The following is a 15,047-nucleotide window of genomic DNA, read 5'->3' as shown; positions in this document are numbered from 1 at the left end:
TGTGTGTGTGTGTGTGTGTGTGTGTGTGTGTGTGTGTGTGTGTGTGTGAATAGCTATATAGCTAATATATTACATTTATGTCAGTAAATCCCTTAAAATTATTACATACTGCACCTTTAAATTAGGAGTTGAATGATACGATAAAGTTTGGCAGAAAGTTGTCTGATACTCAACCGAGGTATGGTAGAAATTATTTTAACCTGTTGAAAAAGATGGATCCAGACTCCATTAGAAAATATATCATATATATATATATATATATACACCTCAGGTCTTACTGAGATAAATAAATTTAAAAACATATTAAGTAAAACCTGCAGGTAATCAGTCCAGTTTATTAAAGTTTTTCTTTGAAAAAAATGATTCATATATATTTTTTTCATGACATGTACCCGTTCGAAGTGTAACCGCCTATGTTTTCCGGGTAGATCCGCCGATGTCATATTTGAATGGGTCTATGGTTGGTCGGACTGACGGTTAGAGGAAGCTTGTCCGCCCGGTAGTGAGCGGAGGAGGGGGACTAGGCAGCCACCGAGCCGCTGAAATATCTCCACCAACAGCCACCAGAAGCGCACATCTCTCATACGCTTCGCTTGGAGTCACATAAAGGTGGGTAAAACACGCGTCTGTGTTAGGTATTTTATACAGAACAGCCGAGCGCTGGATGTTTTGCTGCTTGTGTACAAAGGCTTTCTTCTCCGGAGAAAATGCCGGGGCTGCAGCGCCCTGCAGGCCCGCTACTGTCTTTCAAGTCTCCGACTCTATTCCTCCGCTCTATCACACTATCTTCGCCTTCCTTTTTTTAATAATCACCTAAACCTTTTACTACAAAGCATTACCGACCTCTGTGTTCGACCAGAAGCGTTGTTAAAAAGGAAAGTGAGGGTTTTGACATCCGTGGCCGGTGCGAGGAAACATGGTTGCTCTGCGGAGTCTCCTGCGGAGGCACGCCGGGCATCGAAGCGCTCTGCGCCGCTAGAGGGTTAGAGGGCCAGCCGGTACTGCGCGGTAGCGCTCCAGGAAGGGATTGGGAGGTGGACATGTTTGACTACGCATTAAAATAACGCTGCAAGCGGATGTTTGGATGATTAGGGAAACTTTCTTTATTATAAAGAAGAGAAAGTTCGTATACTATGATGAGTTATTTATTTTTTACTCTATAAAATGCGTTTTTTCCTACTTCGGTCGCCCTCGCAGACCAGCTGTGGTTTCGTGTCGCTGTTTCCACGCTACACTGGTTTGCTTTCAGCAGGTTGAGGTAATGAGAGAGCCTCTGTTTATTGCTTCTTGGTATCAGAAAAGTTACCTGGGATTCCCATGGCTTTTATAAGAGGGGGGCTTTACAATCAGGCTGGGGGGCATTTTTAACATTTTTTATTTATTTATTTATTTTTTATGCAGCGTCTTCTCTATGGTGCAGATATCTGTAAACACGATCCTTTTCAACTTAAAGAAGGAATACCCGATTAAACTCTTGGGACCAGGGGCGGAGCTATATGGGGGCCAGGGGTGGCCATGGCCACCCTTAGCCAATCATTGGCCACCCCTACCATTTATTTCTCTCTAATACAGATGGTGCAACCCTAATACTCTCAAGTGGAATATTCAAAACATTTACATTTTTCATTTATTAACACTCCCAGAATTTTGATCCTACTAGAACTCCCACTGGCCGTCAATTTGACGGGTGACATTTTTTCCCAATGGAACGTATAAATAGTAATGATGTCATCAACTGAGATAGTTCTAGTGTGCGATATAAACCCATTGTGGATATGTAAACCTTAAAACGGGTCTAATATATATTTTTCACAGGCTGTGTTGTATGCTATTATTATTTGTGTTCTAAATTTATATTCAAAATATATCCGTAGAGTCAGACTGTTTCACTACACAGGTTCAAAGTTTGAAATTACAATTTTATTTACAGAAATTGATTGATTCCCCCCAAACATTTCCCGCAGACCACCGTTTCACATTTATGACAAATTATAATTCATTAGATGTGATTATTGTGGCATTTAAAATGCTTTCTTAAAAAAAAAGTGTATAAAAACGATTTAATCAGATATATCGCAATATATTTGCGCGGAACTGCTTCCGGTTGATCGTAAATGCGTATGTTTGGAAAAGAAGCTTGAGGAGGAGAAAAAAGCTACTATTGGGATATGCTAATTTCAACAAAAGTGGCTGGAAAATGAGGAATTCAGGACATGGCTGCAGCCTGTCGACTGTAAAGATGACAAAGGATTTTGCCCTGTATATTTGAGAGTCATGGGTACTTGATGGCATTAGAATTATTTCTAGGAGCATTAAAAAGCATTACATTTGAGTTACTCATTCCTGTATAAACCCTGTATAAGAATAACATAGTGAAGAGTTAAAAAATAAATAAAATACTGTACTGTAAAATGTTTTAACAGTATAAATACTTGTGTAAATATTTGAAAATGGCAGCAACATCAGAGATGTACAATGACAATGCCATTTAACTGACTAATATAGCAAATGTGCAAAATTAGCATGATTGTAACAACGTATTCAGGTTGTTAAGAACAGTGGTGGTTATAGAGTCTTAAAGCTGCTGGGAGGAAGGATCTGTGATAACGCTCTCTGGTGCATTTTGGGTACAGCAGTCTGTCACTGAAGGAGCTCTCCTTTGAATGAGCAAACTATTCACAGTTAAAGTTATCTGTTTTTTTTTATGCTGCTTTTATGTTGATTTTTAGGCTGAAATTTAAGACTTCATGGAACCAAATTTAACCAGGGTTACAATAGACTTTGGTAGAGATAAAGACCAAAAGGATGATGGGACATCTGTTTTTTTTCCAAGTATGAAACTTTAAGTTATTCTTGTGATGACAAATTATTTATCCTAAAACACCACATGGAAAACCATTTTGTGTGTATATGATATCTAATAAAAATGTTTGTTGGTGATGTCCAAGATGACGCTGTTTGGTGCAGTTCTCCAAAATAGAACTTCACTTCTCTCCATATCTTCCCCATTGTGCTTATTTCTGCAATGAGTTTCAGACTTCGTCCAGCATACTGGTCCGTGGGTAAAAGAAATTAGCTTAGATGGATTATTACACCCTAACCGAACAGAACACCTAAGATTACAAACATGGTTAATTGCATGTCTAAAATAATGCCATTTGTCATATCAAGGTAGTTTTAAGCTCATAGTGTAGAATATTTAACCATAGTCTTCAATGGGAATCAAACGAACATGAATAATTTCCTTTTGGACTTTTTTTTTTTTTTTTTTTTTTTTATTAAAGTGAAATTTAGATCGACTTTCAAGTATAAGGAGGAATAAAATTAACACTGTGCTTACTTTTAGAGATTTACTTTGTCCACTTTATCAAGCTACTAAAAATGAAAAATCCATTAGAAAACCTTCTATTTTTTTATTTTTTTTGTTTTTTTGTATACCTGAAGCTTTGGTCTGGTTTGGGTCAATATGAAAGCACAATTAGACCCTAACGCGCACCAAACTAGTGCAGTCTTAAGTGGTCGCCCCCAGTCGAACTCTAGTGCGCACTAGTTGATGTCTGAAAACAACCTTACTCTGGTATGTTAATATTACAGTTAGAGCTGAAACAATCAGATTAATCCAAATTTTATTGATTATTTAAATAATCGTCAGCTTATTTAGTAGTCAATTAATCTTTACCTGGAGTATAGAGACAAACGGGACTAACAAAGCTAGAGGCATGTTTAATTCCCGTTGAAGACTATGGTTAAATATTCTACACAATGAGCCAATTAGAGCAGCAATTATTAAAAAAAAAAATGTAAACAATTTAATATTAAAAAAACAAACTCTTTTTTTTGTCTGTCAGTATGCTTTATCCAAAACTCCTCAAGTGGAAAATTTTTAGTTTCACCTGGTTTCATTTCATAAAAATAACTGGCAGATGAATAGATTTGCAAAATAATCGTTAGTTCCAACCCTATTGGAGTACATACAAGACAATAAGCAGTCTACAGCATAATTGAAGCTAGTGTTTTAACAATATACAAGTGATGTGAAACAGAGAAGTTATTTTGCCAGACGTTATCCCTAACTTGTCTGACTGGTCTCCAAACCAAAAGGTGCCATGAAAACAAAGGTGAGGAGTAACAATGGGAAATTAACTGAGCCTGTAGGGAAAGTACAGCGTTTAAACACTACAGCCCAGATCTGGGCCAGGGTGTGTTCTCTCAGTTTGTTTTTATAGCCAAAGTATGTTTTTCTTTGTATGACATATGATACATTTCAACTTAATCATCTCTTAGTTGACAGGGAGTTTTTCCCAAAACAAGTCTGATAGTCTGATATGATTGTATAAAAAGCCTCAGGATAAATTGACACTATGGAGTCCTGATCTCGTCTTAACAATAAAGTTATGTTTCTGGTTCAGCCCCTTTGTCACAGTTAAAGTTATTTAAAACTTTTTATTTGTTTCCATACTGCAAACACATATAGGTGACCAGCTGTTTCCTGCCATAACTCATAAAGATCAGCATTGTTGCCATATTCCCTACAGGGATGTGCATTGCAAATTAGCTGAGGTTATAAATATTGGTGTTCAGTATTTGTTCATACTTAAGTAACAGTTGTTCCTATGGGAAAAAAAGCTGCAGAACAATAAATAAAGGAGCATAAATAGGCCTTCACTGAATTGCATGTTTTCTTGTATTTTTCCATTTTGAAGGGAAGCTAAGAAAATTTGTACACAAAAGTTAGTAAAATTATTAAGATATGGGAGGGGAAACATTTTTCTTTAGGACTGCAGTGTGTCTTCACAAATAACAACATTTATATAACAACATGTGAGATTTATAAAACTTTTAAACAAAAAATGAATACCTTTTTAGTATTTTTTTTTTTTTCTGTACCCTTTTAGTGCTTTCAAACATAAAGCGCTCTGGGTATCGGAGCCAGGGCCTGCAGTCAACTTTTTTGGCCACCAGCCACTGTGGCAAGTAGATTTCACACTTCACCTGCCATAGTAGTTTATTTTTTATTTTTTATACCATCCCAATTTTTTTTACTGGCTAAAATAAAGGTGAACAACTTAGAAAATGCTTTAGAATGGTTCTTGAACTTGTACAGGTCTTCCGCTCTTAACAAGAACAGAAAATTTAAATTGGGATCATTATCCTGATGAGCAGACTGCACCTACGTTTAGAGGTTAACTTTCTTACTTAAAAACATTTTAAAACAATGTTTTCCTATTAATAAAAGCAAATAAAGCCAACATTCTCTCCAGATTGCAATGACGGAACAGAGCAGCTTACCAACCAGAGCATCAAGCATCTAAAGCGCCTGACCTCAAAATGAGTGTCCAAGTTGAGGCGCTGGAGCCTTTTTTGAAGCTGAAAACACTCTTGCTGCATTATAAGCGCTGAAAAAGCTCTATGTATTGGATCGTCCAGACTGGACAGGACTGGGATTTTCAACAGTTCTTTAAAGCGGCACGCATACATTTTATGCACAAGTGGCAATAGACTTGAAACCTTTCAAGTTAACGCCCCCTGACAGCAAGTGGATGCACTGCACTGTCGCAAAATTATTATTATTTATTAGATATCTAATTTTTATAGACTAAACATTACATATCTTATCGACACCTGACTGGGATGACAGAGTTCAGTATGAATTTTTAGATATTTTGAATCATGTATTTGAAAGCTCAGGTTGAACAATAAAAATGTAGTCCAAAATGCAATGTTGACTTCAAAATGTATCAAATTTCAATTGCCTCACACAGTTTCTGCTTTTGTCTTCCTTCCAGATTGAACCATGTAACTTGTCGGAGGCTTTTCCCCTCTGATGCTCAAGGAACACTCCATACTCCTCTAGAATGTATTTGATGAATGTACCTCCTGTCGCAGCGACGGAAACAGAATGGCGAAGATGTTGCCCACCTGGGGGCTATAGCCTTCCGGTTTGCTTCAATGACTCTGATGCAGAATTGTCCACTAGAGGCACAGCAATCTCAGATAAGGTCCAGATGATCATAGAGAGCCTCAGGAGCAGCCAGTCCTCACTCGAAATGGGCGATGAGATTGAGGCAAATATGCCATCAGGACAGGAACGCCATACCCAAGTGTGCAAGGCTGGAGTGGGTAACTATGTGGGAGTCAAGTCAAAGAGGAAAAAACCCACTGAAAACCCACACGCCCGTTTTTCTCTTAAAAACAACCATGACAGTAGTGACTCCGACAGTGACGATTCGGTTGATAGAGGAATTGAGGAAGCAATACTGGAATACCTGAAAGAAAAAGATGGTCACAAACGCAAGGCTGAACCATCTTCCTCTTTTCTGAAGTCCTCCAAAATGCCAAGGAAAAACCCACCAACCTTGGAGTGTGCCAGACAGCGATCTGAAGACGACTCTTCCTTGAGATCCAATAGCCAGCCTCCAATAAGTGTCAAAACAGAAAGCCCGATCACAACAGCTACTGTACCACTAAAAAAGTATATTAAAAACAAAGCCTCCCAGGACGAAAACTTTGATTTGAGTAAATTTTCAACTGATAATTCACTGGGTTCCAAAGAGCAACAGAAGAGCCCCTCTGAAACTATTCGGATCTGTAACAAAACTACCCAACACCCAGTAATACCAAAGATAGAGGAGCACTTGAGTGATTCCAGTAGTGATGATGGCATCGAAGAGGCTATTCAAAGATACCAGTTAGAGCAAAAGGGGTTGCAGAATAAGAGGGAATATCTGAATCCGCAAACATTCCAAGAAGATTCTGACTCTACAAGTGACGATGGCATTGAAGAAGCTATTCGTAGCTACCAGCTTGAGCAACAGAAGGAGAATAGTTTCCAGAAGCAACTCCTCTACAAGCCTAAAGCCCCCATCAAGTTATCAGTACCTCCTGCTGAAAGTAAAAACTCTGAAATGAGAACAAACAAACTAAAAAGAAAAAAAGGGAAACTGACTCAAACTCCATCTGTATCAAAACCTAAGACTTCACTATCAAACAGCGCCAAGGGAAAGGGAAACGGACTACTCTCACTGAAAGAGACTTTCAAAGAGCAGTCGTCTCCAACTCCTTCCAAAGTTAAAACCTCTGCAGAACTGATGTGTGCGGAAGCAATACTGGATATCTCCAAAACTGTAATGCCTGGAGCCTTCCATCAGGGCATTGGTCTCAATACGTTTGCTCTGGCTGGACCTTCCTCTCTTCCTGATAGAAACCTCCATGAAGAAAGCAATGATAGTTCTGTCGATAGTGAAGATGGGATTGAACAAGAAATCCGAAAATTTCTTGAGCAGAAGGCCCTAATGCATAAACAACCAGCCACTGCTCAGCAGCCATGTGATGTACTTCACCCAGAGAAGGGGAAAGGTGGAGACGCTGCTGTTCAACAGAAGCCACAAAAATTGTCTTTAACACAGAGAAGAAAGCAAATGGAGAAAAGTGTAACTCTGACGAACATATCAGAAACTGCTGACAAAATTAAAGAAACTGCTGAGCATACAAAAGAATCAAAAGCCTCAACCCTTCCAATGGGAAGCCAATCCCAACCAAGCACAGCATTACAAAGGACAGACCAAAGCGGAGACAAAAGCAGTTCATTTGACAGTGACGAAGACCTCGACACTGCGATCAAAGACCTGCTAAAGACAAAAAAGAAATCGAAAAAAAAGATCAAAGACCTGAAAAAGAAGCCCAAGAAAAGCATTAAAGATGCAGAGCCATTGTCGGGGAATGCTTTCCCCAACAAAAAGCTCCAACACAAGCCTGGGTCCAAGTGTAGTGCTTTGAAAAAAGTGCAAAGGAGTGATGCTGACGTAAAAGATAAGCTTGGATTCAGTAAAAATATCTTGCATCAAAAGCAAATGGATAAAAGTGAGACAGCAGACTCTCTCAGAGGGGAAGAACTAGACACCAAGCCACTGCAGATTGTTGACCCCCATCTTGAAATTGACGATGACAGCAGCTCAGTAGACAGTAATGACAGCATTGAGCTAGAGATAAGAAGGTTTCTGGCTGAGAAGGCCAAAGTTTCCTCTGGAGACAAAAGCGATGATGTAGCTATGTCTAAGAATGGTTCCTATGTGGTTCAAGACACAGATGTTCAGCTTCCTGTCGTTGACGTTAAACAGGAAACTCAGCTGGCTGAGATTCCTCTAAAACCTAATAGTCCGCTGTCTGTACCTCAAGTAAGGACCCCACAGAGGATTGATCCTGAGATAACATCGAACAGCCCAGAGTCATGCGCAACATCTATTCAGTCCTGCAGTCCCAGTCTTTTGGAGCCAGCCGATGGTGCAGGAGCAACTAGGAACCAGCAAATGAGGACCAATGCTGCCAGTGATGCTCCAGTAAACGGGACTCAACATGTGGAAAGAGTTCACCCAGCTTTGAGTCAAGACCGGGCTCGTTCCCTTGCAGAGTCAATTAAATGGCGCCAGAGCCTGGGGCTTCCCGTTCCTGACCCAAAGACCCTAAGCTGGACTTCCTTTCATATCACCTCTTTGGAAAGACTCTCTTCCTCAGAAAATCGGGACTTAAAATCACAGACTCCCACCTCTGCTTGGTGCACTCCAAGGACCAGCAGAGCTCCTTTTTCCAACTCGACAGATGTAGGTGGGAATACCCCAGTCAGACCCCCCGTTCTAAAGTTTTCCCCTGCTGCCAGGCAGCACTCAAAGATGACCTTTACACAGAGCCTTACGCCTGGAAACAGGTCCCAGTTCTCCTTGGAAGAAGGCCGGGCGAGTACTGTTCACGTTCCTAAGGACAAGAGTGTGTTTGTAGAGCTGGAGACTAACAGGACCAACCATGTCCAGGTTCAAAGCAGGGAAAGGAGTGAGGGAAAGAAGGCAGACTCTCTTAATGAGAGAAAAAGAGAAGGCAAGAGCAAGAAGATGTATGATGAAGGAGCTCATCAAGACAGAGAGGATGAAGAGTTTATAGATGAGTCAGATTGTGAATCAGGCAGCAAGAGAGATCCAGATAAGAAGCAGGGCTTTCCAGCATTGTAAGTATTTGCTTTGATCACTAACCCTCAACATCATCATAGTTCTATATGTTTACTTCCTAATGTTGCCCTGCTAATTAATACCACATCGCTTAAACTCATGTACAAACTCTAAGGGAATACTTGTTGGTATAATAAAACAAAACATGCTCTTTTTGTATAGTTAATGTGTAACACCGTGGCAACAATACATTTTGCGCTCTTTTTCTTATTTCATATCCTCAATTGTGAAAAGCAATACAGTGGGGTTTTGGTACAGTAAGAGGTAGGAACACCAGGAGAATGTGTATTACCTAAAGAAATAAAACACCTTTTTCTTTTAGAAGCAATGGAGAAATATAGCAATGTCACTGCGGCAAAATAAAGATTTAAGGGAAAGAAAATGGTCAGAATTTGTTACTTCTTTTTATAGAACCACTCGGAAATCCAGGGTAACGTCTTGATGATTAAAAAAACTACAAAAAAGTTTCACATAATCTCTCTGGAGATGCCTATGAAAAACTTCAGTTTCTAAAGTCATAATAGAATTTCATATAAGATTAATTTTTCCATTCATTTGGCTTTAAACTGATTTTTATGTTAAACGATGTTGGTTTAAAAAAAAGAGACTAGTAAGGAAGAATGTATTAAATGATTATTGAATGATTTGAAAAGGAAAACCTTGACTGTCCTCCCCACCAAACCTCTTCAAGTGTTAAGCACTAGATACCAACTGTTTCTGCTTCCACCACACAATGTTACCCCCTAACCAAGCAGAGTTGGCATAAAAAAACATTGTTAAAGTTGAAGGAATACGCACTTACCTTTCTGCTGCTTTATATGACATTAAACCAGTGGCACAGTAGAATCTTTTGGAGCATTCCTCTGCATTGTTTTAATGTCTAAATGATGTGGAAACCTCCTTATAGAGGTTACCTAATCCATGACCACAACAACTTTGCAAAACTTTCTTCCTTTTGACTTGCAACTCAGACTGAAATAAATGAGGGAATAATTCTAGGATCTCCTACCCAAAACAAACTAAAAGACACCGTAAGATGAGAAAAGTCATTTTAGCAATGCAAATGCATTGTCTAATCTTTCCACATTTGATTATACACTGTCACTTTATTAAATTGGACATTGTAGCATTTAAAGTTACGCTCAGTTATATTAAATCCATCATCAAAGTTTCAGACTCCGGTCATTTCAACTGATGGGTCTTTTTTTTTATATCCCCACACTATATTAACTGATTGGCTTAATATGACTCTCATCACTTTTTCCCAAATTGGTGTTATTTGTCTGTAAACCACAATTTGATTATTTTCTTTTTAAAGTGAGCAACTCATCTATTTGCAAGGATTTCTGGAGTTAAAGTCTCTGCCTTCTGATATTAAACATAAACTTGGAATATAACACAGGGAATGTCAAACATTTACTAGAAAATACCTTTTTGTGATACTGGTTGTCACCAGATGTTAAATCGAACTTGGTTTACATGTTTGTTGTTTTTAAGTTAGATCCATCTCCAGAAACTGCCAACATTTAGCACAGCAACTTCTTTGGTGGAAAAATTCCTATTTTTTCTTTTTTTTTTTGCACTGGACTTAAATAGATTTATTAATGAGCTCAATAATACAACTCAGAGAATTCTTTACTGATTTATAAATGTTATTTGTTGTGATTAAATCAATTTGCCTGTTTGAATAAAAGTGTTTCTACACTGAAGGTCCCAGCAGTAAGACTTTAGTTCACTGATATGGCATTGAGGTAAATCTAAGGCTTTTTTTGTCATTGAACTTCTTGTTAAGAAACATCTTTGTATTTCTAATATGTGATTATTTTACTTTTTTTTTGTCTGCAAGTGGTTTACTCAGTACCACATAAAATTTCACATTAAGTCTTGTTACTTCTGATTTTTTTTTTTCCAGTTTTTGATTCTTTGATATTCCAAAACCTTTTTGAGGAAAGCAGTTAATCATGCATTAGAATAATAATAAAAATATCAGTGTTTTTGTTTTGTTTTTTTAGTTTCATTGTTAATTGGTCTTATTTTGGACAGAAAAGCAAGAATTATGTGAAAAATATTGGAGCTTTGTCTATCTTACTTCCTGAATGGTTGAGGTCTTGAAACAATCAGATTGTTGTTTGTATGCTTCAAAGTCGGCTGCTGCTGAACACCAACAGTCTCAGACTCTAAACCTCTATGATGAAGATTGTTCCGGATTCCACAGAAATCTCACCGTCGCCCTGTTGTCTTACTGAATGTGATTCTCTGTGTGTTCATTTCTTTATCATATCAAAGATTTTCTTTGGAATGATAAAATGCTATTTATTTTTGTTTATGACAAAAAGAAATCATTTGCTGAACATGCTGTGCATTTCCAGGCCTTTTTTTGTTTCTGTAAATATTTTTTTTTTTTTTTACTTTTTTCTTTCGTTCTTCAGGATATAAATACAGTTTTGCTGTGTCATTTAAGTGTGAAATAAAAAAAATCATGATGGAACATCAGTGGCTCTCGTTGCAATTCATTTAGATGAATATTTTTGGTGAGAAAATGTTAATTTTCAGTTGCTTGAAATCGAGGAGAAGCTTGTTTTCTAATGGACATTCTGCTCTGCATCACTCAGGTCTTTGTCCACTGCCATAGATCCAGGAATCACTTTCAGCCCATGCATAGCTCTTTCCACAGAGAAGAGGTGCATGATTTTCAGCAGGAAATACTTAGTTAGAAAACGCATAAAGGTACAAATTTGCAACAAAAAAAGCACAAATCTTGGGTGTTGTCCAAACCCATAGATTAAGAAGAGTGTTTGTTGTCATGTTTTCAGGAGAATCCATCCAATCTGAGTGCTTTTAGGCAAACAGGGACCCTGCAGCATGTCAGAAGAAAGCTTCAGTTTGTTCCGACTGATGTGTAAGTTTGCCAGGAACAATTTGTAAAAAATTATACTCATTAAAATATTCTGAATGCATCTTTTTTTTTTCTTTTTTTCCAGGAGAAGGAAGGCAGTTGACAGAATTTAACAGCATGTTTTGTTTTCCTTCTTTTTGTTTTATTCCAAGTTAACAGTTCTTGTTAGTTCAAAATAATAGAAATTAGAAAATAGTTTTCTAATTTCATGTTTTTGTTTTTATGGCTAACAAATGAGGTTTAAAAGCAATTTTGGAGTATTAAGTAAGGAAGTTCAATTTTCTGCAGTAAAAAAAAAACATTTAAATTGATAATTTAGAAGTTCAAGTTTACTTGTTTGTGGCATATTGTGTTGTTTTTTTGCCTGTTACCAGTGTTCTATTTGTAAATTTTTCTGTGTAATGCTTGATTTCTATTTCATATTTTAAACCATAAGAAAGCGTTCTAGCCATATGGGGTTTAAAAATATGTATGGATATTTTTTTTTAGTCACACATTGAGTTTTATTTCATTTATTGAAGCTTGTCATGACTGGCATACTTTTTTTTTTTTTTTTTACACATTTTCATTTCTAATGTTGCTTTTTTTTTAATCCACTGGCTTTACTTTACTAAATAACGAAGGCATAATTGGTGTTATTTCTTATTATTCATGTGGGGTTGTTTGTGCCACGCAGATTTGAGACGTTTTAAGTGTGGAACTATGGAAGTTGTAGTTTTTACATGTTTTGCTGCGACATTATGTTCTTCTTTACGGCGCTAAACCGCGCATGCGCAGTTTGATGACCTTCTTTGAGCAGCATGGCCGCTCGGGCGTTTACAAAAGGTTTGTAATAAAAAGAAACCTGTGAAAAATAAGTTCATTAAAACATTTTGTCCTAATTTGGATTTATTGTCCTATATTTTAAGTTTTGGTCATATTCCGTAGTCGTTGTCGAGCAGGAAACGGGCTATTTTAGCGTTATAGTGCTTTTTTCCTCTGTTTTATGTCAAATATTCGGCATCTGTTTTTGGCTTCACGTTCAGGTTTGTTGGGGTTTCGGCATGTTGGAGCTGCCAAGGTTAAATTCTCCATCAATGGACAGCACTTTGCCACTGCATCCTCCATTAAATCACCTGAAATTCAAATTCAGTCATTCACAGGTGAGTTGCTGTCTGCTAAGATTTGCTCTTTTTATGGGTCGTCTTCTGTTCAAACTGTCCCTAAATCAGTTTTCCTGTTTTCAGAGAAAGTCCCTAATCCGCCACTTGAGAAACATGACCACTTCCGTTTGTCGGAGCTTTTCACCTTAAAGGACTTGTTTGATGCGAGGGTGCATCTTGGACACAAGAAAGGCTGCAGGCACAGGTCTGTATCCTTAGGATCTACTCATGAGCTGGAAAAGGTGCAGCCATTGATGCTCTGCACCAAATGGTGCTTTGTGATTAAATTAACAAATATATATGTTGGAGCAATAAACCTAAGAATATATGCTATTGCAATTAGATTGTATTTAAATGGAAAATGCAAGACTTTCACAAGATGTAGAAAAATACACAGTGGTGTCAAAAGTTCACACATTTGTTACTTAAGTAGAAGTATAGATACTGCAGTTTAAAAACACTTTAGTAAAAGTTGAAGTATCAACTTGACCTCTTTACTCAAGTAAAAGTGAAAAAGTATGTGCTCCAAAAACTACTTAAAGTATAAAGTAACCTTTTAAAAAAACAGCCAGATGCCACTATATTAATTTTAAAGCCCATTTTTTTGACTATTTTGAAAAATTCTTAAAGATAGGGCCAAGGTTGAGGGAGGTCTTGTTGGTCTCCGTCTCCATCTCCCGATACGTTCTCGCCTGTGTCCCACCTTTTAGACATTTCAACATCTTTTTCTGAATCCAACATTGCAGCATGGCATAGACAATTCATGTTTGCAGTTTCAAGAACACCTGCCTGCTTCTTATGATTTCCTTTAGCTAACCAATGAGTGTTTGCGTTATATGACTCATCCAATTCCACTAGTTTTCACTAGATGTGGATGGCGCCAATGATCTGCATTGGATGGTGCACATGACGTGAAATAAATATTTATAACATTGAACCGAAGCCAAGAGTAACGGGTAATGTTTTTAAAATGTAAGGAATAGAAAGTACAGATACTTGTGGGAAAATGTAATGAGTAGAAGTCAAAAGTAGGAAGAAAAATAAGTAATGGAGTAAAGTATAAATGCCTAAAAAGTTAAGTACAGTAACAATGTATTTGTACTTCGTTACTTGACATCTATGGAAATACAATTATGTAAACAAAGGCATAAAGAAAAACTGCAACGGGTTGAAATAAACCATACTATTATGCTTTTTATTGCATTCACAATAATAATAATTGAACTTAATTGATCTCACATTGGTGAAATTTACCTCTGCATTTAACCCATCCCTTGGGGAGCAGTGGGCTGTCGTTGTGCGGAGCCTGGGGAGCAGTGTGGGGTTATGGCTGCAGAGTGCAGACTGGGGGGATCTAACCAGATACTTGCAACTTACATTCCACACGCTTTCCTGTGCAGCTATGGTATTGATTGACTTTATTGATATCACAGTGGAGAAATGTACTTGTTACATCACCTCAGTTAGTCAAAAGAGAAGTAGTTGCCAAAAGAAGTAAAAGGTGCATTGGATATATACAGTATTTACAGTGCGTCCACATAAGACAGTTTTTTTTTTTTCTTATATCAGAAATAGATATTCAGTCAAACTAATATATATTAAAACGACTCGCCATAGTTTGTTGTTACCACAATAACCTTACGGGGAAAACTAGTTTACTGCTTGAATGGTAGTGGATGAATGTATCTATTCAGGGGCAATTGCCTGGCAACAGGAGAGGATAAAATATAAAAGCGTTGTTTAAACAGGTAGGACCTGTGTTTCATCTCATAGGGATTAATCCTCATGTTGATTCTGTCTTCAATCACACACGAAATACTTACCCTGAAATCCCACATAGTCCGTCAGCGCTCCGCTCCGCCCCGCTGCGCTCCAGACCGCCTGCGCAAAGCAAAGCCTACAGCCGCCGCTGTGGCTTCGTCCCCTCAGCTCTGAGTTCCTTGGAGATCGTAGAGGGCATGCGCGAGATGAACCAGGGTTTCCGCGGATCATTAAAAATAATTACAATTCATT

General features: G+C 37.9%; 2 protein-coding genes across 2 annotated transcripts in view; both read left to right on the top strand.

Moving 5' to 3' along the window:
• The first annotated feature begins 466 nt into the window (after positions 1-466).
• ppp1r26 (protein phosphatase 1 regulatory subunit 26) lies at positions 467-12,344 on the top strand. The gene is made up of 5 exons (XM_015384545.1): positions 467-609; positions 5,787-8,995; positions 11,609-11,723; positions 11,810-11,895; positions 11,978-12,344. The coding sequence occupies exons 2-5, from the start codon at positions 5,856-5,858 to the stop codon at positions 12,003-12,005; spliced, it is 3,369 nt and encodes a 1,122-aa protein (XP_015240031.1). The 5' UTR covers positions 467-609; positions 5,787-5,855; the 3' UTR covers positions 12,006-12,344.
• Positions 12,345-12,506: 162 nt separating this feature from the next.
• mrps2 (mitochondrial ribosomal protein S2) overlaps positions 12,507-15,047 on the top strand; it is a 5,671-nt gene continuing 3,130 nt past the window's right edge. The window contains exons 1-3 of the mRNA XM_015384527.1: positions 12,507-12,717; positions 12,918-13,034; positions 13,119-13,239. Of these exons, the coding sequence (XP_015240013.1) occupies positions 12,693-12,717; positions 12,918-13,034; positions 13,119-13,239 (263 nt within the window). The 5' untranslated portion in view covers positions 12,507-12,692. The remainder of the gene's footprint in view (positions 12,718-12,917; positions 13,035-13,118; positions 13,240-15,047) is intronic.

The sequence above is a fragment of the Cyprinodon variegatus genome, unplaced genomic scaffold (assembly GCF_000732505.1).
Source record: "Cyprinodon variegatus isolate N-32 unplaced genomic scaffold, C_variegatus-1.0 Scaffold315, whole genome shotgun sequence".
Lineage (NCBI taxonomy): Eukaryota > Metazoa > Chordata > Actinopteri > Cyprinodontiformes > Cyprinodontidae > Cyprinodon > Cyprinodon variegatus.
Note: the sequence above shows the minus strand (reverse complement) of the source record. Positions and strands in the feature narration are given on the sequence as shown.

Coding starts and splice junctions, on each gene's coding strand:
- ppp1r26 (XM_015384545.1), top strand. CDS start 5,856: ATGTATTTGATGAATGTACCTCCTGTCGCAGCGACGGAAACAGAATGG. Junction 11,724..11,809: donor TAGTTAGAAAACGCATAAAG/GTACAAATTTGC, acceptor TCATGTTTTCAG/GAGAATCCATCCAATCTGAG. Junction 11,896..11,977: donor CAGTTTGTTCCGACTGATGT/GTAAGTTTGCCA, acceptor CTTTTTTTCCAG/GAGAAGGAAGGCAGTTGACA.